Raw genomic sequence first — 21,508 nt, 5'->3', positions numbered from 1 at the left:
TGCCTTGTCCTCCACGTCTCCCTGGTGGCTTTTAGGGTTCCGTCACCTTCAGACCGTCACTCACCATACCAGCCCTGAGCACCTCATCTCCCTGGCTCTTGAACCCTTCCAGGGATGGGGACTCCCAACACCTCCTTAGACTCCTCTGCCAGGGCCTGAGAGCCCTTTCCATGAAGAAGTTTTTCCTGATGTCCAGTCTGAATCTGCCCCAATGTAGCTTGAGGCCATTTTCATCACTTGGGAGGAGAAACCAACACCCACCTCTCTACAACTTCATTTCAGGCAGTTGTAGAGAGCGGTGAGGTCACCCCTCAGCCTCCTCTTCTCCAGGCTAAACAACCCCAGGAACCTTAGCTGCTCCTCAGAACCCTTGTTCTCCAGCCCCTTCACAGCTCTGTTCCCTCCTCTGGACTCACTCCAGCCCCTCAATGTCCTTCTCATAGTGAGGGCCCCAAAACTGAACTCCGGATTCGAGGTGCGGCCTCCCCAGCACCGAGTCCAGGGTCACAATCCCTGCCCTGCTCCTGCTGGCCACGCCATTTCTGATCCAAGCCAAGATGCCCTTGGCCTTCTTGGCCACCTGGGCCACTGCTGGCTCGTGTTCAACCAACACCCCCAGGTCCCTCTCCTCCAGGCAGCTTTCCAGCTGCTCTTCCCAAGTCTGGAACTGCTCCAAGGGCAGAAGAGTGTTGGTGGTGTTTGCAGCTCTTCCACGCGGGCTCAGCGTTCACAGCTTTCTCTTGGTCGCTTGCATGGCTGCGGTGTCTCACTGCTCGTTTCTCTCCTCTCTCTCCTCCCTCCTCCTCCTCTCCCCGTCTCCCGCGGCGCAGACCAAGCCGGGCGTCATCCAGCCTCTTGCCCGAGTGCGACAGAACGCGGCCACGCACAACGTGGAGGACGGGGACAGCCCCAACCCCTTCCAGCCACCCGAGCTCGGTGCCCAGGCCTCCGTAAGTGTCCTGCAGTTTCTTCTTGCTGAGCTCACTCTGTCTGGTGCTGCTCTGCCTGTCGGGGCAGCCGAACGCGACCTCCAGGTGCTGCTCTTCCTGCTGGGGTGGAGGAACCTGAGCTCCCATGCGGATGCTCTGGTGTGAGGATGCTGAGCTGTAGCAGAGGCTGGGTTTTTGCTTTTGTTCATGCATGAGCCTGGATGCCCCAGGTAGGAACCCATCCTCACGACCAGCAGAGTCCTGGTGGGAGCATCCCGTGATGTTCTAACACAGCTGGGCCTCACTTGGCTCTCAACCAGGCGGGGTCCTGCATTTTGGTCACAAAAACCGCGTGCAGCTCCAGGCATGGGGAAGAGCGGCTGGAAAGCTGCCTGGAGGAGGAAAGTGGCTGAACACGAGCCAGCAGTGGAGGGTCTGGAGCACAGGGCTTGTGGGAGCGGTGAGGGACCTAGGGCCGTTGGAGAAGAGGAGGCTGAGCAGAGACCTCCCAGCTCTGCGCAGCTCTGGGAAGAGGCTGAGGTGAGGTGGGTGTGGATCTCCTCTGCCAAGGAAAAAGTGATGGGATGAGAGGGAACGGCCTCCAGCTGGGCCAGGGGAGTTTCCGATTGGACACCGGGAGCAGTTTGGCCACATGGCCAAGAGATCCGTGCTGGAATTCCAGCCAGGTCAGTGAGGATCTGTACCACCAGAAGCCATTCCTGCTCCATCCTGGAGATGATCTGTGTGCTACCGTGTCTGGCACTTGTGGCAGGAGCTGCCCTGTAGACGTTCTGCTCTCCAGACTCCGAGGGCCACACCACGTCCCGCTGTGTTCGTATTTTATGGCGTCCGTGTTGATCGTTGTCCCCTGCTCTGTCCCTGCAGCCAAAGCCGCCCTCGCCACCCTCTCCTGATGAGATCCCCATCAACGTCAAACAAGCCTACAAGACCTTTGCCGCAGTGCCCTTGTCCCACCCTCTGCTCGAGGCGCAGGTAACGGCACCAGCGGGGTGGACGTGGCACCAAACGGTGCAGGAGACCCTCAGGCCCAACCCGTGGGAGATCTGGGTTTCAAGAAACGGAGATCCTGAGGTCTCTGTGGACAGGGGCTTCCATGTGTGATCAGATCTGTCATGAAGAGGGGTTTTCTGTGTCTTTTACTTGAGTTTCTTCTTCTCAGCTTGTCCCTTCTTCTCCTCCCCTCTGATGAGTCTGACCTGGGTCCGTAACCCCCACCCAGGAACCCGACACCAGGATCAGATTCCCCTTTCCTGAGGCTCCTCTCTTCCATGCTAAACAAGAGCAGCCTTCTGAGCCTGTTTTCATGTCTTCTACCCTCTAAATCGTGTTGGTGGCCCTTCCATCTGATGTGGAAGCTGCGTGGGGAGACCTGATCACTGCCTACAACTGCCTGAAAGGAGGTTGTGGTGAGGTGGGTGCTGGGCTCTTCTCCCAAATAACAGGTGATGGGACAAGAGCAAATGGTCTCCAGCTGCATCAGGGCAGGTTCAGATTGAACATCAGGAAAAACTTCACTGAAAGGCTTTTCAAACACTGAAACAGTGGCCCAGGGAGGTGGTTGATTCCACATCCCTGAGGGGTTTAAAAGCCGGGCAGATGAGGTGCTCAGGGATGGTTTAATAGTGGACAGGTATGGTTGGACTCAGTGATCTCAAAGGTCTTTTCCAACTTAGTGATTCTGTAAGTCATAGAATCATAGAAGCGTTTGGTTGGAAAAGACCTTTATCAGTCCTGTATTTCCACCCATGCTTGTCAGACTCGCAGTTTCCCAGGTCCTTCCAGTTATTTCAGTGAGCAAGTGGATCTCTGAGGTTCTCCTCTGTCTTAGCAGCAATAATTGGTGTTTCCAGGTGTTCCCCTCTTAGCCAGGAGCATTTTTCATTTGCTTCTTCCCCTCTCTGTTATTTGCTTCTTCCTCACACAGAACTGAAACTTCCCGTTCGTTTTTGCAGTGTGTTTGATTAAATCATGGAACCACGGAATCAGTGACATTGCAAAAGCCTCCAAGCTCATCCAGTTCAACCTTCTTGTGTTGACTGAACTCCATCCCCAACTGCCACATCCACACGTTTTCCGAGCCCCTTCAGGGACAGGGAATCCACCCTCCCAGCCCTGAGCAGCCTCTGCCAGGGCTCCCCTGCTCTTTCCCAGAAGGAATTATTCCCAGATCCAATCCAACCCCCACCCAGCACAACCTGGGGCCGTGAAGTCGAGCTGAAGGTCCTCTCCTTGCTCTCTTCCCGTGGTTCCTTTCCGTGTGGATAACTAAAAAGCACCCACCTTTTCAGTGACCCTGGCAGTTCTCATTTTCCTTGTGCAATTCCTGATTTCTGCGTCACAGGCGGATTTTGTGGATCGCTTTCTGTCCCCTGCTTCTGGCAAACATGGAATTCTTTCTTTCCTGGTGATAATTTTCCATAGCTGTGTCCTGGATTTACAGCATGTCCGAGCCTCCTCTGCCGAGCGCTCTGCTCCTTCCTCACCAATTCCCAATGTTTTTCAGGATTTGCCCTTTTAAAAGCGAAAAATTTGTCTCCGTCTCTTTCTGTTTATCCCTCAATTTATCGTTAACCCTTATCCCTCGGGATTGCGAAGCCTAAAGTGGCTCTGGCTCGGAATCCCGGGTGTTCCCTGAGCCATTCCCTCCGGGATCACGCTGGAAACCAGCTTAGAACATGCCTCGTTCTCTGCTTTCAGGAGTCGCCCGGCCAGAGTGGCCCCGAGAATCCCCGAGCGGCCCCGGAGGTGAGGAATGGGCTAGGGGCACTCGCTGCGGCTCAGCCTTGGGGGGCTGGGGGTGGGTTGGTGTGGGCAATTGGGTTCTCCTGGTGGCTCCGAGGTGGCTCCAGGTCAATGTGAGGAGCTGGGTTCTCCTCATGGCTCCATGGTGACGTTGGGTCAACGTGGAGAGCCGGGTTCTCCTCGTGGTTCCATGGTGGCACCAGGTTGATGTGAGGAGCAGGGTTCTCCTCGTGGCTCCGTGGTGGCTCCAGGTCCGTGTGGGGAGCTGGGTTCTCCTTGTAGCTCCCTGGCGGTTCTGGGTCAAGGTGGGGAGCCGGGTTCTCCTCGGGGCTCCGTGTCAGCACCGTGTGGCTCCCACAGGTGTCCGCGCTCAGCTCCTCGGGGCTGCACAGCCCGGAGCAGAGGTCCTTCCGTGAGAGGCAGAAGTACTTTGAGATGGAGGTGAAGCAGCAGCAGACGGAGAAGCCGCCCAAGCGCGTGTCCCTGGTCGGAGAGGATGACCTGAAGAAGATGAAGGAGGAAGAAGGTGAGTTGGAACCCCCGCAAGGCCTTTTGGCCCCTGCACTCAGAATCGGGGAAGCTACACCTCGAATCCTGGTTCAGTTCTGGGCCCCTCGCTCCAAGAAGGACGTTGAGGGGCTGGAGAGCGTCTGGAGAAGGGAATGGAGCTGGAGAAGGGGCTGGAGAACAAGGGTTATGAGAAGTGGCTGAGGGACCTGGGGTTGTTTAACCTGGAGGAGGCTGAGAGGAGACCTCATCGCTGTCTACAACTGCCTGAAAGGAGATTGTGGAGAGGTGGGTGTTGGTCTCTTCTCCCAAGTGACAGGGGGTGGGATGAGAGGAAGCGACCTCAAGCCGCACAAGGGGAGGTTAAGATTGGACATCAGGAAAAATATCTTCTTGGAAAGGGTTCTCAAGCACTGGCAGAGGAGCCCAAGGAGGTGGTGGAGTCACCATCTCTGGAGGGGTTGAAAAGCTGAGTAGATGAGGTGCTCAGGGATGGCTTAATAGTGGACAGGAATGGTTGGATCGAAGATCTCAAAGGTCTTTTCCAACCTAGGGATTCTATGTTTTAAAAGGCTACGAGGAATGACGTTCAGTGGAAAAAGGGGTTTCTATTGAAATCCTCTCATATTCCATGAGAAGATACAGCTGGTGTTGGACTCGTTGGGACAAATGGGACCTGTGACCCTGTTGCTTACAAAGATTATCATGGGATCCCCTTTGCAAATCATTGGAGTTTGTGGTTTTGGGGTTTCTTCCTTTCATTTCCTATGTAGCGAGTTGTCTCCTCCCACTTTCCCTCCTGCATTCCTGCTTGGAAGCTGTTTGGGAATTTGTCCAGAGCATTAGGAACCTCCTCGTTTTCACCAAGTATCTCAGGAACAAGAACACATTTTAAAACCAGAGTGAGCTCATGATCACTAGATGATCTTTAAGGTCCCTTCCAACTCAAACTAATACAGAAAGGGAGGTCAGAAAAAGCAGCTGCAGCTCCTCGTTTTTGGGTTCCTCAGCTCCTCATTTTGGGGTTCCTCAGCTCATTTTGGGGTTCCTCAGCTCCTTATTTTGGGGTTCTTCAGTGCAATGTGGCCAGAAGAGCCACAAATCCTCCCTAAGAAGCTCTCCAGGTTTGTTGGGCTCTCAGGGTTGGCTGAAAGAGAGATGTAGGAAACACAGAGATCAAGATGTAAAGTCTGGAAGGGGAAACTAGAGAGTAATGACAAGAGCTCAGACTTGAATTTCAGTGTGTTTTTGAGATTTGCTACGTGGGGAGGAGATTTATTTCCCTGCTGGGGAAGGAGAGACTGCGAGCAGCTTCCAGTCTGAAGTTGGACACACTCAGCTGGATGAACCACTGGAACCTGTGCTGTAGAGTGGTCCAGGAGGGGATTTTAGGGAACATGGGAGGAGAGAATAGCATAGAGTTTGTGACATCTAGAAGATTGCTTCTCTGGGCAACCTGGGGGTCTCACCACCCTTATAGTGAAGAATTTCTTCCTAATGTCCAGTCTAAATCTTCCCCTCTCCAGTTTAAAGCCATCCCCTCTTGTCCTGTCACTCCAGGCCTTTGTAAAAAGTCCCTCCCCAGCGTTCCTGGAGCCCCTTTCCATACTGGAAGGTCGCTCTAAGGTCTCCTCGGAGCCTTGTCTTCTCCAGGCTGAACAACCCCAACTCTCCCAGCCTGTCCTCATACAGGAGGTTCTCAAGCCCTGGGATCATCTTGGTGGGCTCCTCTGGACTCACTCCAACAGCTCCATGTCCTTCTTACGCTGGGGATTCCAGAACTAGACACAGGATTCCAGGTGGGGTCTCACAAGAGAGGAGCGGAGGGGAATAGTCACCTCCTCTTGACTCTGGAGAGAGCGTGGACTTAAACCAGCACAGCCTTGCAGGGATGATGAATGTGAGGACCTGCCTGGGGGTTGCATCGTTGTGGGGGCTGAAGGTTTAAGACAAGTCCGTCTCTCTTTGGCAGCTCGGAAACTGCAGCAGAAACGAGCCCTTCTGCTGGAGGAGGATGTGGAAGATGAGGAGATGGCCAAGGAGGCGCCCGAGATGGGCACGCAGTCCAGCATCATTATCGAAGGAGTAGAGTACAAGATCGAGAGGCTGAACGGGAGGAGCATCCCAGCTCCAGCAACTCGGTAAGACGGGACGGGTGGCTCCGTGCTCTCTCGTGTCCCATTATCCATAATTTTTTGGGAACGGGGCTGCGCCATTTTTCCTCTTTGACACAAAAATGGGATGGGGTTTCCAGCTTTTTCTTTTCAGAAGAACAGCTCCTGCAGCTGCGCTCAGGTCAGGGGAGGTGTAGGGTTTTTGAGAGAGACAATTCAAGGTCAGCCCCAATGTCGAGCCTGGGTATGGGGATTTTAGGCTTTTGTTTCTTGGTTCTCCTGAATTTCTCCTCCAGGTCGCCTTGGTGATTTTCTAATTCTCGGGCACAGAGCTGGGGCATGAGGACAGGCTTCTCATAGGGCTTTGGGGAGACCTTAGAGGAGCTTGCATGAAAAGGGGCTCCAGGAAAGCTGTGGAGGGAGTGCAGGGATAGGACGGGTTTGAGCTGCAAGAGGGGAGAATGAGATGAGATCTTAAGGAGAAATGTTCTGGGAGGGTGGGGAGGTCCTGGCCCAGGTTGCCCAGAGCAGTGGTGGCTGCCCCATCCCTGGAGGGGTTCAAGGCCAGGTTGGATGGGGCTTGGAGCCCCTGATCCAGTGGGAGGTGTTCCTGCCCCTGGCAGGGGTGGAACTGGGTGGGCTTTGAGGTCCCTTTCAGCCCAAACCATTCTGATTCCATGACTAAGGGTTCTATTCAAACTGAGCTCGTTCATGCTCTCGGGGGTTGGATCCGTTTGGAGCCTTTCTCAGGAATGCAGCCCCTGGGACTCTTGGCTGATCGGCTCATTTTGCTGCAGGCCCTCCGAGATCAGTGAGAACAGCAGCTCACAGCGGAATTCGCTGGAAGAGGGGATCAAGCCGGAACAGAGAACCAACTCTACGTCCGGGTAAGTGGATCTGCAGGGTCCTTTGTCTGGGATCTACCAAGGGATTCCTCACGCAGTGCGGGCAGCAACCAGGAGGAGTTCAAAGAAGGAAAACTAATGTAGTTGCCATCACGGAACCGTGGTGCGATGACTCGCACAGCCAGGGGGAGGCAATGGATGTCTACGAGCTCTTCCGAAGGGACAGGAAAGGAAGGAGAGGCGCTGGGGGTCCTGTATGGTGGGGAGGGTTTGGATCATGTGGAGCTCGATGATGGTGATGGTAGGGTTGGGTTTTCTTGGGTAAGAATCAAGGGGAGGGCCACAAGGTGTGTATCACGGTGGGAATCTGTTGGAGGCCACCCAACCAGGATGAGGAGGCAGCGGAATTACTGGGTGAAGCGGCACGACTGTGAGTCCTTGTCCTCAGGAGGAGTTCAGCTCCCCAGGTGTCTGCTGGGAGTACAGCACAACGGAGAGTTAACAGTCCAGGAGGTTCCTGGAACATGTGGAAGACAAAGAACTTCCTGACACATCTGGTGAGGGAGCTGACCAGGCAAGGCATCAGCTGGTTTAGATTGGAAATCAGGAGTGGTTCCTTCATGGAAAGGGCTGTCAAACATCGCAGGAGGGCAGTGGCGGAGTCCCCATCCCTGGAGGGATTTAAAATCTGAGTGGCTGCGACACTCAGGGAACACGGTTCAGTGGTGGGGTTGGCAGTGGGGGGTGAACGGTTGGAAACGATGATCTTAATGGTCTTTTCCAACGTAACAGCAGGACTCGATCTTAAAGGTCTGTTCTAAGTGATTCCATGATTCCATTGTTCTAAATGACTCTGTGGTTCTGTGGTGGAGCAGGTAGCTTCTCCGTTTTAGCAGATCCAAGGTGTAAAGGGAAAGTTTTGTGGAGAAAGGGAAGGTGTGATCGCAACTGACGTCTTAGTAGGAGCTCAGCTCTGTTCTGTGTCCTTCTATCTCCCAGAATGACGTCCTTGGAAGTGGTCACCAGTTTTTTTGTCTTGCAAACAAGCAGGTATGAGTTGTGGAGCACCAGGCCAGCCTGTCACCATGTCTCTCCCTGCCCAGGTTGAGTCCATCCTATCTCAGCCCCGGGGATCCGGTGGCTCCTGTGCGGACAGCCAAAGCCGAACGGCGGCACCAGGAGCGGCTGCGCATGCAGAGCCCTGAGCTGCTCAGCGTCCAAGAGAAGGAGCTTTCTCCAGCAGAACGTCGTGCTCTGGAGGCAGAGAAGCGTGCGATGTGGAGGGCGGCACGGTGAGCAGGACCTTCACGATTCCCTTCGTGATTTCCTTCGCTAGGAGACAGAAGAACCTCCTGCAGGTCTTTGGGATTCCACAGTATTAAAAATGGGGAATAAGAGTATCCCCAAGCCAGACGTTAGGGGAGGTGACATCCAAACTGTGCAAAGCATCCACCTCATGGCCAAGCCGAGCTTGGCTGAAGACAAGAAATGAGCAAGGGCAAGGACGTTCTTACTCCCCTGAGCTGTTCCATCAGCTTGGAAAGGGGTTAGATTCTTTTGGAAGGAAGAGAATGTCCTGCCTCAGGGCTCAAAGTTGTCCAGGTGGTTACTGTGTCATTCAGTCCCTTTCAGAAATCAGTCAGGCTGCTCCCGTAACTGATGGTTGTGTCCTCGCCACGTTCCTGTAGGAACGTTCAAAGGACGATGGAAACAGCCTCTCTTGGGGTTTGAGTGAGGGATTTTGGAGGAGCAGGGCTGATGGTGACCCAGGTTTGCCAGCTTGCCAGACGAGGTGCTGGCGGGGCTACCATGAGCTGTGGTGCCGCTTTTCAGTGTTTGCGTGTGGGCGTGGATGGTCACGATGCTGTTGTTTTCTGGGGAGGCTCTGAGGGTGATGGAACCTGGACAAGGTATAGGAGTGGGACTGTGTGAACCTCGTGAGGTTCAACAAGGCCAAGTGCAAGGTCCTACACCTGGGTTGGGGCAATCCGTGGTTTCAATACAGGATGGGGGACAACGTGGTTGGGAGCAGCTCTGAGGAGAAGGACTTGGGTGCTGGGGGAGGAGAAGCTCTGCAGGAGCCAGCAGTGCGCTCACAGCCCAGAAACCAACTGTGTCCTGGGCTGCATCAAAAGACGTGTGGCCAGCAGGGTGAGGGAGGGGATTCTGCCCCTCTGTTCCTCACTTGTGAGACCTCAGCTGGAGAACTGTGTCCAGTTCTGGAATCCCCAACATAAGAAATAGATGGAGCTGTTGGAATGGGTCCAGAGGAGGCCACGGAGATGATCTGAGGGCTGGAGAACCTCTGCTCTGAGCACAGGCTGACAGAGTTGGGGTTGTTCAGCCTGGAGAAGAGCAGGCTCCGGGGAGCCCTTGGAGCAGCATCCGGTACGGAAAGGGGCTCCAGGAAAGCCGGGGAGGGACTTTATCCAAGAGCCTGGAGTGATAGGATGAGGGGGCATGGCTTTAAACTGGAGAGGGGAAGATTTAGATGAGACATTAGAAAGAAAAACTTCACAATGAGGGTGTTGAGGCCCTGGCCCAGGTTGCCCAGAGCAGGGGTGGCTGCCATGTCCCTGGAGGGGTTCAAGCCAGACTGGATGGGGCTTGGAGCCCCTGATCCAGTGGGAGGTGTCCCTGCCCATGGCAGGAGTGGAACTGGGTGGGCTTTGGGGTCCCTTCCCACCCAAACCATTCCATGATTCCAGCCCTTCTCTGAGGACTCTGTGACCATCACCAGCGGATTGAGAGATCTAGGAAATGCTGGAGGTGCAGGATTTCTGTAGGTGACCCCACAATTTGCTCCTGACACATTGCTGCGCATCCATCTGCACTTGGGTTGGTGAGGGCTTTGTTCATCAGGCTTCGAAGGGCTGGTTGATCGAGCGTAGCCAGGTTATGGGGAGGAGAGGAATCTCTGCGTTCCAACCCTTCCATCTCTTCCCTTCGAAGTGTGTTTTGCTCACGGGAACTGACTTGGTGCAGGGAGAGCCTCTCAGAGGTGAGGACACACGACATGGAGAAGCTGCCTTGGTTTTTGTTTATCAGATCCCATGCTTCTGGATTTAAGTCCTGCAGACCAAGTCCTCAGCTCTGCTTTGCTTCAAATCCCAAGGTGCTTCTCTTTCTCCAGTTCATGGAGAAGTGCCTGGCGATGCCTTGAGCAGGGTTAGAGCTTCTTGTGGGATCAGCGGGAGTCACTCAGCCACCTCTTTATCGTAGGATAGGATCAGAGACAGGAGCTCGTTTTAACCAAGGTCACCCTGCTATGAGACCCTTATTGTCCCTTGCTAGGGTTGTTCCTGTATCTGTTTCTTTCTGTCCCTGTGCTTGTCCACTGCGATGTTCATCACCATCATCTCCTTCTCCTTCTCCTTATCCTCCTCCTTCTCCTTGTCCTCTTCTTCCTCCTCCTCCTCCTTTTCCTCTGCTTCCTCCTCCTCCTTCTCCTCCTCCTCCTCCTCCTCTTCCTTGTCTTCCTCCCCGTCCTCCTCAGCTCCTCAGCTCTTGAAGACAGTGTTAAGCAGTACGAGCAGGACCTGGCCAGGAAGCTGTACCAGTCCCGTCAGTGGGCAGCGGCCGCAGCGGCCAGGCCAGCTCAGATGTCTAGCCCAGTGCAGAGTCGCTCCTCGAGGCTCCCCGGGGCAGGAAGCCAATCCAGGTGTGCACAGCCCCCTCCCCAACAGCTGCATGCACCACGGGTCCGTCTCCCTCGTCCCAGCGCTGTCTCCCGGCACTGGTAGTGGATGTTCCTTTCCCCGAGGTCCCACGGATGCCGGCGCTCTCGATGAGAACAAGGGGGGACGCTTGGCCGGGAGCAGGGAGCAGATGTCCCTGAGGGCTGAGCCCGCTCTTCCTGAGCTGTTCCATCACCTCCTGATGGCTGAGAAAGGTTAAGAACCAACACGCTGAGAGCGTGGAGGAGTGTAAAGCCCTGATCTGACTCATTTGAGCTCCTGCAGCTCCCTCCCCAGCTTGGGTTCCTCTCCCGTCACGTGTGGCACCTCGGGAAAGTCTTCTCGGTGTGTTGGTGCTGAGCTCAGGGCTCTGCTGTTCACCACACGATGGCCTGCGTGTTTCGGGGTGACAGCAAACTGAGCCATTTTCCTCTCCTGCTGGGAGGTCCATCTGCCTCAGGGAACCAGGGGTGCCCGATGCCACCTCCTGCTCCCAGCCCGGCGCCTGCTCTGCCCGCTGGGCATGGAACGTGGCATCTTCTCTCACCCAGGAGGCAACGTCTGACATTCTTTTCTTTCTCTCTCTTTTCTGGGTTAGGATGAAGTCACTTGAACAGGACGCTCTGAAAGCCCAGATGGTCATTGCCAAGTCCAAGGAGGGCAAGAAGCGCAGCACGCTGGAGCAGCTGGCAGAGTCGCCTTCGCCCGCTCCCACCCCATCGCCAACACCTCTGGAAGGTACGGAACGGTGTGAGGGAAAGGGTTAACGCTTCCCTAGGACCTCAGGGAAGCGGCTTCTTCAGGATCCTTTGGGGCAGAAGACAACTCAGCGTAGGGGGTGGGCCTGGTCTGTAGAAACCGCGGGGGAACATCTGGGGTGTGGATCCAGGGAACCAGGGCAGAAACAAAACAGCATCGTGGCTAAAAGGAGAGGAAAGAAGGGTTTGTCCTGAGAAGGTCGTATCCTTGCTGGGGTTTAAACGCTGCTGGGTGGAAGGGGCGGATTCGGGAAGCGTTGATCCAGCAGGTCGATGAGCCGGGCTCCTCTCTCCTCTTTTGCAGATTGCAGCCCCAGGAACGTCACTTCACCAGGGAGGCTGGTAGGACCCCCTTCTGCTGCCTTTTGAATGGCCTCAAGCTCCACCAGGGGAGGGTCAGGCTGAACATTAGGAAAAAATCTTTCACAGAAAGGGTCATTGGTCCCTGGCAGAGGCTGCCCAGGGAGGGTGTTGAGTCACCTTCCCTGGAGGGGTTTAAGGGATGAGTGGACGAGGTGCTGAGGGACATGGCTTAGTGACTGATGGGAATGGTTGGACTCAATGATCTGGTGGGTCTTTTCCAACCTGGTGTCCCTTGGGTCTCAGTGCTGGTCCAGTTCTTTATCCGTGAACTGGATAATGGGGTTGAATGGACCCTTAGGAGGTTTGCGGTTGACTCTAAGCTGGGAGGAAGCGCTGATCTCCTAGAGGTTCGGGAGGCTCTGCAGCGGGACCTGGCCAGGCTGGATCCATGGGCTGAGGGCAGAGGGATGAGGTTCAACCAGGCCAAGTGCCAGGTCCTGCACTTGGGACACAACAACCCCAAGCAGCTCCACGCCTGGGGAAGGGTAGCTGGAAAGCTGCCTGGAGGAGAAGGACCTGGGGGTGTTGGTTGAGAGTGGCTGAACATGAGCCAGTGGTGGCCCAGGTGGCCAAGAAGGCCAACGGCATCTTGGCTTGGATCAGAAGTGGTGTGGCCAGCAGGACCAGGGACTCAGCACTTGTGAGGCTGCACCTCGAATCCTGGGTTCAGTTCTGGGCCCCTCACTAGAGGAAAGACGTTGAGGCTCTGGAGCGAGTCCTGAGAAGGGAACGGAGCTGGGAAGGGTCTGGAGAACAAGGGTTCTGAGACGCAGCTGAGGGCCCTGGGGCTGTTTAGCCTGGAGAAGAGGAGGCTGAGGGGAGACCTGACCAGTGTCTGCAACTGCCTGAAAGGAGGTTGTGGCGAGGTGGTTGCTGGTCTCTTCTCCCAGGTGACAAGTGACAGGGCAAGAGGGAATGGCCTCCAGCTGCATCAGAGCAGGGTCAGATTGGATATCAGGAAAAATTTCCTCTCGGAAAGGGTTCTCAGGCCCTGGCAGAGGAACCCAGGGAGGTGGTGGGATCCCCATCCCTGAGGGGTTTAAAAGCTGGGCAGATGAGGTTCTCAGGGATGGTTCAGTAGTGCACAGGGACAGTTGGATTTGATGATCTCAAAGGTCTTTTCCAGCCTAGAGATTCTACGATTCTCTTGGTCCTTTTGCTCCATCTCCATGCTCAAAAAGCCCTTCCTGTCAGAGACCTTGGCCCCTTGTTTCCTCAGCACGTGCGTGTTTTACCAGAGCGTCTAATGTTTTTTTCTCAAGCTGGAGTGCCTGTCCCAGCACCAGAAGAGCCGCAAAGCCCTGGTGCCTCATCTCAGAGGCTTCATCTTGGCACACTCAGCACTGATTGGGAAGAATGCTCTGCCTCTGCGGGCTGCCGGTCCCCCATCCGTTTCTCTCCCCTTATCCTCTCTTCTCTCTTTCTTCTCTTTTGCTGTCCCTTCCAGTCCCTGTCTGAAAAGAAGTTTGACTACCGGGAATTTGCTGCTATTCCTTCCTCCAAACCTGTTTACGAAATCCAGGTATAAACTGCATGCAGACCCGCCCCGTCGATGCTCTGGTGAAGGCGCCTCCACTCGGGGTGGTTTGAAGCTGAAAGAGGGGAGATTGGGATCAGATCTTAGGGAGGAATGTTCTCCTGTGAGGGTGGGGAGGCCCTGGCCCAGGCTGCCCAGAGAAGTCATGACTGTTCCATCCCTGGAGGGCTTCGAGGCCAGGTTGGATGGAACTTGGAGACCCCTGAGCCCCCTTGGCAGGGAGTGGAACTGTGAGGCTGAGGTCCCTTCCAACTCAAACCATTCCATGATTCTGTGACCTTCAGAGCAGGGGTGGACTGGTTTGGGGAAGTCCTCTCCGAAGGCATTCCCAGTGTGGAAGTCCATCATCCATGCCGGGTAACGGAGACTTTAAGGAGAAGTCAGTCAAGTGCAGTTGTGAAAATGTTGCTCCAGGTGGTTTTAAGGCTAATGACAAACGCTTTGCAAATGTCACCTTCGCCTTAACTCATCCTGGAATAGTCAAAGTGAAAGATGCGAGCAAGGAGGGGAGGAAAAGCTCTAGGAGTGGTTGCCAACAAACTGTGAATTAGAGCGGATGTTAACTCCGTGGTGGGATCTCTCCAGCATCTGCCCAAGGAGCAGCTGTGGTCACAACTCTCATGTTGTGTCTCTGCTGTAGAGGAATTGAGGAGTCATCCTGCAGGGAGGGAGCATCGGGTTGTGGGGGTGAGCACCGTGGCAAGGTTCTTCCTCCTAAAAGGACCTAATTTCATGGATGGTGCTTTGTCACAGAACCACAGAACGGCTGAGGTGGGGAGGGACCTCTGGAGGTCCTGCCTGCTCTCTTGCTCAAGCAGGGTCACGCAGAGCTGGTTGCTCAGGCCTCTGAGATGTTTGTCCAATGTTGTCTCAGTCAGTCATGGGTTGATCGTGTTTGTGAGGGCCGATTTGAGCAGTCGGTGTGGTATCACGGTGCCTCACAGTGGGGAGGCCCTGGCCCAGTTGCCCAGAGCAGTGGTGGCTGCTCCATCCCTGGAGGGGTTCAAGGCCAGGTTGGATGGGGCTTGGAGCAACCTAATTTCATTAAAGGTCTCCCTGCCTGTGCCAGGGGTTGGAACGGATGGGCATTGAGGTCCCTTCCAACTCACACTGTTCCATGATTCCAGCAAAACGAGCAGGGCCTGGAACATTGATGTCTGTCCCCAGAGCGTGGCTGGTTTTTGAAGCCACCTCAAGTCCGTGACCATCAGCAAAGCTGGTTTTTCATGATGTTGTCACTCTGATGCAATGAGCTGTGGACATCTCTGGTTGTTGGGGTGGCCTTCCTGGTGGGAAGGCTTTACAATTAGCTGGAACTGGTGGCGTTCCATCACTTAGCGATTCCTCCGGAGCTGGCCATGGGGACGAAGCTGCTGCCATCCCGCACCAGTTCTCTAGACACACCTGAAGATAGAGAAGAAAGTTAATTTTGGGTAGGAAGCCAGGCCTGGGAGCTGTGCAGCTGCAGAATTGGGATCCAGGACTCTCCAGGACATGCAGTTTGTGCCTTTGCTCTCCTCCCACGTTTCTACTCGTTTTCTGTAGCCTTTCTGCTCTCTGCCTTTTGCTTCCCATCCTCTCTTCCAAACACACATGAAACAAGAGGGGGACACCCCAGCTGCTGTGTGACCAGCCCTCAGAGGGCAGAAGGTTCTGCAGGGTTCTGGAAGGCTGGCAGTGGGGTTGCTGTGGTGGATTCTCACGTCATCTGTTCTCTTCCAGTCACCCGATGCCACCGATGACCTCAGATACGTGGATGACAGAAATAACTCAGGTAAGATCACAGCCAGAGGAGTCGTCTTTGTACTCCTTGCCTTCCCTCCGCGGTTCCTGAGGGTTCCCCTTGGCCTGCTCATGGAATCCACCTTGAGGACGTTAACTCTCGGTGCTTGAAGCAATGTCCTGTTTTGTTCATTCTAGAATGAAACCTCCGACCTCGCCACGCTCAGTTTTGGGTAGGAAACTTGCATTGTGCGCTAGTGGTGACTAATTTGCTGAGATGGTAACAAGCATGCCCAGTTTTCTCCTTGTTTTGTGTTCTGGGGCAAAGAGTGGACGTGGATGGGAAGTTCTGGCCTTGTGGTGATGAGGTCCTTGTCTTGGGCCTCTGGAGAACATCCAATGGATCAGGCTCCACCTTGTTCTCAGCAGAGAATCTCACAGCCCTCAGATAAAATCATCCTGGTTGAAGCCCTGAGAGCATTTGGGTGCTTGAGGACCCAGGTGACTCCCCAGCTCATGGATCCAATTTCATGGTCACCAAAATAAACAGTGACCAGAGCTGTGACTGCTCTGTCTCCTCAGGCCGTCCTTGCCTTGATGTCCTTCTGTCCTCAGCTGTACCAGACAGGCTCAGGTCATCTCCCACGTTGTTCTGGGTGGCTGCAGCCGGAGCGTGGAGCTCAGCAGATCCTGCCTGCTCCTTGGCTCTGCTTTGATTTACTTCAACACTTGATGCTGGGTTTCTTCTACCTCTTTTGCCTTTTTTCCTCCTTTATTTTATCCAAGGAACCATTTCTCTCTCGCTTTTGTCTTGGGAAATCTGTGAACAAAGATCCACGCACCATCCATTTCCAGAAGGAGGTTCCACCTCAGAGATACTCATGAGGAACTTGCTGTCCTGAGAACATCATCTGAAGATGCAGCCAAGCTCCTTTGGTGTGGGACAAAACTCTCAAGAGTTTTTAGATTCCCCCTCACCTCCAGCTCATTCTTCCTCACATCCAACCCAATAGAGATGTCCTTATTTTGTCAGCTCTGAAGAGCTCAAAATGCTGTGTTTTGTAACACCTCTTCTCTGTCCCCCTCTGCCCACGCTGGGGTTCTAACCAGAATTATCGTTGATCATGGAATTGTGGCTTTTCCATTATATGGAGAACTAACGGGCAATTCCTAGACTTTGTACTGGAAGAGCGTTAATGGAACCTCCCAGGACACCTCCCAGCTGCATTCTGATGTGTCTCTCTCCTGAACATCTTTCCGAGAACATTGATTTCCTCCTGCCCATTGGATAGAATCATAGAATCGTTAGGTTGGAAAAGACCTCTGAGATCATCAACTCCAACCTCTAAGAAACAGTTCCTTCCATTCTCGGGTCTGATGTCATGATCATCACCTTTTAAGTGTGTTTAAAAGGTTTTCAAGAGGCTGTGAAGTTCTTGACCGACACCACAGCATTTTCAGGGTGGGACCATGCTGTGTTTGCTGTAGGACAGAACTTCTCCGGATCACTTGGAGCCTTTTGCTCTCCCGTCTGGTGACCACCAGAGTTCACTCCTGACAACTCTGTGTTGCGATTATCGCTGGGTACCTGCTTACAGGCACGTCAGAAATTGTCCTTGTTCGCTGGGATTTCTGGTGTCTACAGAGGAATGACATCCTTGTCCTTTCACCCTGCACTGGGCTCCTGACGGCTGCATTACTGGTTTGGTCTGGGACGCGGCTCCTCTGTGGGGAGGCGTGAAAGATGATCTCTCCACCTTCTGACATGGTTGGTTTATCCCCATCCACCCTTTTTGGCAGCATCTCTACTCCAAAGACTTGCATCCACCCTTTGTTCTCCAGGCTCCTGTGTTAGAGAGTCCTTCCCACCAAAACACCTGGATTTCAGACTCGGCTGTCACACCGGCTGCTCTTCCACTGACTTCTGATCCCTCTCACGGGGCAGGGAGCAGGTCAGCGAGGCTTGGATGCTTCAGCAGACACCAGTGTCTTTGGCCAGGCTTGACTTTTAGGGAAAAACTCTTAGAAACAGAAGAAATTAACTTGCACAGATGCATATTCCCAGTTTTCCACGATCACCCATTCAGCAGGGCTGCCTTGAGCCATGTCTTGTGTTCTGCCCCTCTGCTCTGGTGCCGGTGCGTTGAGAGAGCTCCCCCATCGCAACAGAATCATCTCGGTTTAAGGTGTCGCGATTCATAGGCCATCAGAATTATTTTATTGTGCTTAAGCATCACCCAGTAGTGTAAAAGAACAACTTCACTGTCCACACGAGGTCCTGGCTGGTCAGATAGTGTCCGACATGAGCTGCTGGGAGTGCAAGAAAAGAGCACAGGAGAAGAAAAGCTTGAAGTGATTCCTTCCAAGGCTCCTGCGATCCATGTGTTGGCAGTTCCTAAGCTGAGGGCTTTTCCTTTCAGAGCTGACTCCTTCTTGGCCCTGTTCAATTCTGCAGCGACTGTCGCCTTCCTCATCCCAGCCCGGTCCCCTCCGTAAATCCCAAATTCCCATTGTAGCCAAGTTCCTTGTCACTGCCCTGACCACATAGGGCTGAGCCGCCTTGTCCCGTGACAGCTCCTTCACTGAGGAACAACCAAAACTTGGTTGGGAAGTTCCGAGATCGTTTAACCTGCATGTTTGACAGCTCCAAGCGACTCTGAAGGAGTGACTTCCCCCACATCCACGTGGATTTCCTCCCCCACCCCTCCATCTGGATTGTTCCTGCATGTGCCCCTGCCTTCCTTTTATCCTGCTTTGCTGTGTTTGGAGGTCAGGAATCCGCTTCCCCATCCCAGTGTCCTTTGGAGCTGTCAGAGGGGAGGCAGTGGGACAGGCTGCCCAGAGCAGTGGTGGCTGCTCCATCCCTGGAGGGGTTCCAGGCCAGGTTGGATGGGGCTTGGAGCCCCTGATCCAGTGGGAGGTGGGACTGGATGGGCTTTGAGGTCCCTTCCACCCCAAACCACTCCGTAATTATATGATCTTTCACCTCCATTCAGTTCAGAGACATTTCCAAACAGCAGCTCAATGCCGTGATGAGGAGCTCAGGAAGGAATCTGGGTTGTAGCAGCTTCTGCTCAGGCGCCGTAACATGGGGAATATTGTGTCCTGGGGAGCAGAAGGCAGGTGCTGGGTACGACTCGGCACCTTTGAGCTGATGTGTGCTGCTATTTGAGGTTCTCTGCTGTGGTCACAGCCTCTGGAGAGGCTTCCAAGGAGTCGGGTTGCACCCAAGGAAAAAGTCTGTAGTTTTGGGAAACCTTTTCCTTTCTACACAAGCACCTCGGGCTGGGTTGCCCAAGGAAGTGGTGGCTGCCCCATCTCTGGAGGGGTTCAAGGCCAGGCTGGATGTGGCTTGGAGCCCCTGATCCAGTGGGAGGTGTCCCTGCCCATGGCAGGGTTTGGAACTGGATGGGCTTGGAGGTCCCTTCCCATCCAAACCATTCCAGGATTCTATTTCATTTGGACTCATTCCACGAGTCCTTTCAGAGCACTTGGTTTTCCCTGAGGCTCGGCACTTCCACTGATTGTTAGGAACGGGGAGTTAGGGGCAGGTTTCTCACACACGTGGCTTCCATCCCGGAATCCATGGTCACCCATACGTGGTCACCTAAAAGTTCTGGGCACAGCGTTGCTGTGACTCCCTGAGACTCCCGCACCAGGGTTCACCCCTATCACCTTCCTTTCTCCGCTAACCTCTCGTGTCCTTGTCCAGCAGCTCTGCAGGAGCAGGACGGGCGGCTGGCGGAGGAGGAGGAGCTGCTGCCCGCACGCGATTCCTCCACCCCCACTCCATCAGCACTTGAAGAAATGGCCCTGTACAGCAGCAAGCGCAAACTCCGACACGGCCGCCGCAGCTTGGAGGCTGCCGTCCCCACGTAGAAGATCGGAGGCACTTGGGCGACTCTCCAGCTCCCCACGTCCCAGGGACAGCGCTGGACGTGCCCACACGGCTGCCTCCGGGCTCTGGCTGGGAACGGAGTGCCCGGCGAGCACTGTGGGCAACTCGACTTCTTTTAAGGCTGTGAAACGCCCCCTTTTCTCACCTGACAATACACTGGGCGCGTCCTGGTCAGAGCGGGACGACTCTTGACTTCTTGGTGGTGAGCAGAGAGGAGGCGCGGGTAGGACAGCGGCGGCCACAGCTTCTTAGCCTGTAAATAGTGTGGGGGAGAGGGGAGAGCGGGGAGGCGTGCGAGGGCACCGGGCTCCAGCCGCCGTTTCCTCCACTGGGATTTGTAGTGGTTAACGGGGGAGCTTCTGGGGTGGATTAGGGGCAAGGCCCGTCCTGCCTTTGCTCCTGTTGGGCTGTGTCTCCTGCACGGCGCCGCTCACTTCCACGTGGAGGGATGCAGAAATAGGCAGCTCGGAGGCAAAAAAAAAAACCCTGGATTTCAGCAAAGTGCCTGCCTCTGACACCAACCGCGGGGCGCTCGGCAGAGACGGCACCCTGAGCAGGAGCTTCGTGCCGCCGGCCTCCGCCATGCCCCGTGCAGGAAGACGCTCCTGCCGGTGTTCCGTGCCATTCCGGGAGGCGGATTCCTGCCAGGATGCAACACGAGCATGTGGAGCTTGCGACCTGCTCTGCGGGCACCGGCTCCCGGTGTCGGGAGGTTCGACACCGCGGCGGAACCGGGAAGGGAGGTGGGAGGAGGGTAGTGGCTGCATGTGTGAACGCGATAGAGAGCGGAATAGCTGAGGTTAGGATACGTGGCAGACGTAGGAGGTGTAAAAGCAGGTAGGATAGCGGGTTAGGATTGAAGAAACGGGAACGGGGAGCATTGCTGGGGTCAGGGTAGGACTGGGGGGTCTCGCAGGCACGAGGAGGAGCGGCCGGGCCTGGCCCTCGCCTTGCAGTCACCGCACAGGCCCCTCCACCAGCGTCTTGGCTCCAGGCTCCTTCCCACGCAGAATAGGGAAGAAAATGCTTGCGTGTTTGCCCACGCAAGAGGGAGAAGTAGAAATGAAGAGAGAGCAGGGGAGCGATCCCCGGGTTCCGCGAGCAGAACAAGGGCTGTGAACAGGTTCCGTGCCGTGAGCTCTGTGGGCATGGAGCAGAGCAGTGCTGCCCACAGCGCAGGGCTCGGGCTCCACTGGCATCACGGAAGCGAGGCAGCCCTTTCCTCCTCCTTTTTTTTTGGTTTTTAATGCCTCTTGGGAGGAGGAAGGTGTCGGAGCCCGGCAGGACCCGCTCTGCCTGCCCTGGCACCGCGGTGCTCTCTCTGAACCCTCCCGCAGCGAGGCCGGAGCCGCACCTCGAGCCTCACCACCACAGGCTCGGGCACAACGGGAGCTCCTGCGTGTGAATTTGCTGAGTGAAGGAACCTGACGCGGTTTCTTTTAGTTGAGAATCTCCCTTCCTGCCAAATCCCAGCAAATCGCTGTAACTGACTCTGTACGTTTTGATTTTACAGAGCCTTGGAGAAGGAAACTCCGATAATCTCAGACAGCAGCTCCGGCTGCTTCCGTCATCAGCAATTTGAGCTTTTTTTTCCTTTTTAACTCTAATTTTAGCGTTTGCTTTTTAACAACAGCGATTTTGGAAACAATCCTGGATTGGTTTTTGGTGACTAACTTGTGATTCTTCTTTTCCTTTCCCTTTGCGGTACCTGGTGCCCGGCTCTGGGTTCTCTCCTGGGAGACTCTGAGGGACAATTAGCAATCAAGACTGTAACTAGTGAAATTTGTACAACCAAAGAAATCTATTTTGTGGTTCAAGGATAATAAAGTTTACTTTACATTTTAGAGCCTTTGTTGATGCGCCTGCCCTGGGGGGAGGCTGCAGTTTCTCCATCAACGCTTCAGTTCGCACTGTTGTCACCCCTGAGCCCAGCGCCAGTGACCCCTGGGGGTTTGAGGCAGAAATTAATGAGAACCTAAATCAACGAGAACCTGAGCGATAACTTAAATCAGTGATAACTTAAATTAATCAATGCTAACCTAAATGATCACCTAAATTGATGCCAGCTGCGGGAATATCGAGGTGAACAAGTGCTGCTCATGTGAATCTGGTGGAAACCTGGCATTGAGGTTGAAGGGGGAGGCAGAGAACCCAAACCTGCCCCTCTTGGCTCCATCTTAAGCTCTCCGGAAGGAACTCCGTGTTTTGGAAGGTGTGACAGTGTGTGCAGGAATGCTGGGAAACACACGTGCACCTGCATGTGTGCATGGAAACGTGTGTGTAAGGGGACACCTGGATTCACTTTCCTCGCAGGAGGGGATCCTGCCCCTCTGCTCTTCTCTGGTGAGACCCCACCCGGAGTCCTGCATCCAGTTCTGGAATCCCCAGCATAAGA

The 21,508-nt window shown here is 54.6% G+C and overlaps 1 protein-coding gene across 19 annotated transcripts in view; it reads left to right on the top strand.

Moving 5' to 3' along the window:
• Window positions 1–20,957, top strand: part of SCRIB (scribble planar cell polarity protein) — a 92,399-nt gene extending 71,442 nt beyond the window's left edge. For 8 of the 19 annotated variants that reach the window (XM_069882061.1, XM_069882059.1, XM_069882057.1 and 5 more), the window contains 13 exons: window positions 831–950; window positions 1,815–1,922; window positions 3,648–3,695; window positions 4,053–4,218; window positions 6,172–6,340; window positions 7,111–7,200; window positions 8,262–8,450; window positions 10,655–10,819; window positions 11,434–11,573; window positions 11,898–11,935; window positions 13,404–13,478; window positions 15,216–15,267; window positions 18,928–20,957. In XM_069882061.1, the coding sequence (XP_069738162.1) occupies window positions 831–950; window positions 1,815–1,922; window positions 3,648–3,695; window positions 4,053–4,218; window positions 6,172–6,340; window positions 7,111–7,200; window positions 8,262–8,450; window positions 10,655–10,819; window positions 11,434–11,573; window positions 11,898–11,935; window positions 13,404–13,478; window positions 15,216–15,267; window positions 18,928–19,094 (1,527 nt within the window). In that variant the 3' untranslated portion in view covers window positions 19,095–20,957. Of the gene's footprint in view, window positions 1–830; window positions 951–1,814; window positions 1,923–3,647; window positions 3,696–4,052; window positions 4,219–6,171; window positions 6,341–7,110; window positions 7,201–8,261; window positions 8,451–10,654; window positions 10,820–11,433; window positions 11,574–11,897; window positions 11,936–13,403; window positions 13,479–15,215; window positions 15,268–15,413; window positions 15,449–18,927 lie in introns of all 19 variants that reach the window. The other 11 variants (XM_069882070.1, XM_069882065.1, XM_069882076.1 and 8 more) reach the window with 9 other exon arrangements.
• The last annotated feature ends 551 nt before the right edge of the window (window positions 20,958–21,508 follow it).

This window comes from Phaenicophaeus curvirostris, unplaced genomic scaffold (assembly GCF_032191515.1).
Source record: "Phaenicophaeus curvirostris isolate KB17595 unplaced genomic scaffold, BPBGC_Pcur_1.0 scaffold_75, whole genome shotgun sequence".
In the NCBI taxonomy this organism is placed as follows: domain Eukaryota; kingdom Metazoa; phylum Chordata; class Aves; order Cuculiformes; family Cuculidae; genus Phaenicophaeus; species Phaenicophaeus curvirostris.
Note: the sequence above shows the minus strand (reverse complement) of the source record. Positions and strands in the feature narration are given on the sequence as shown.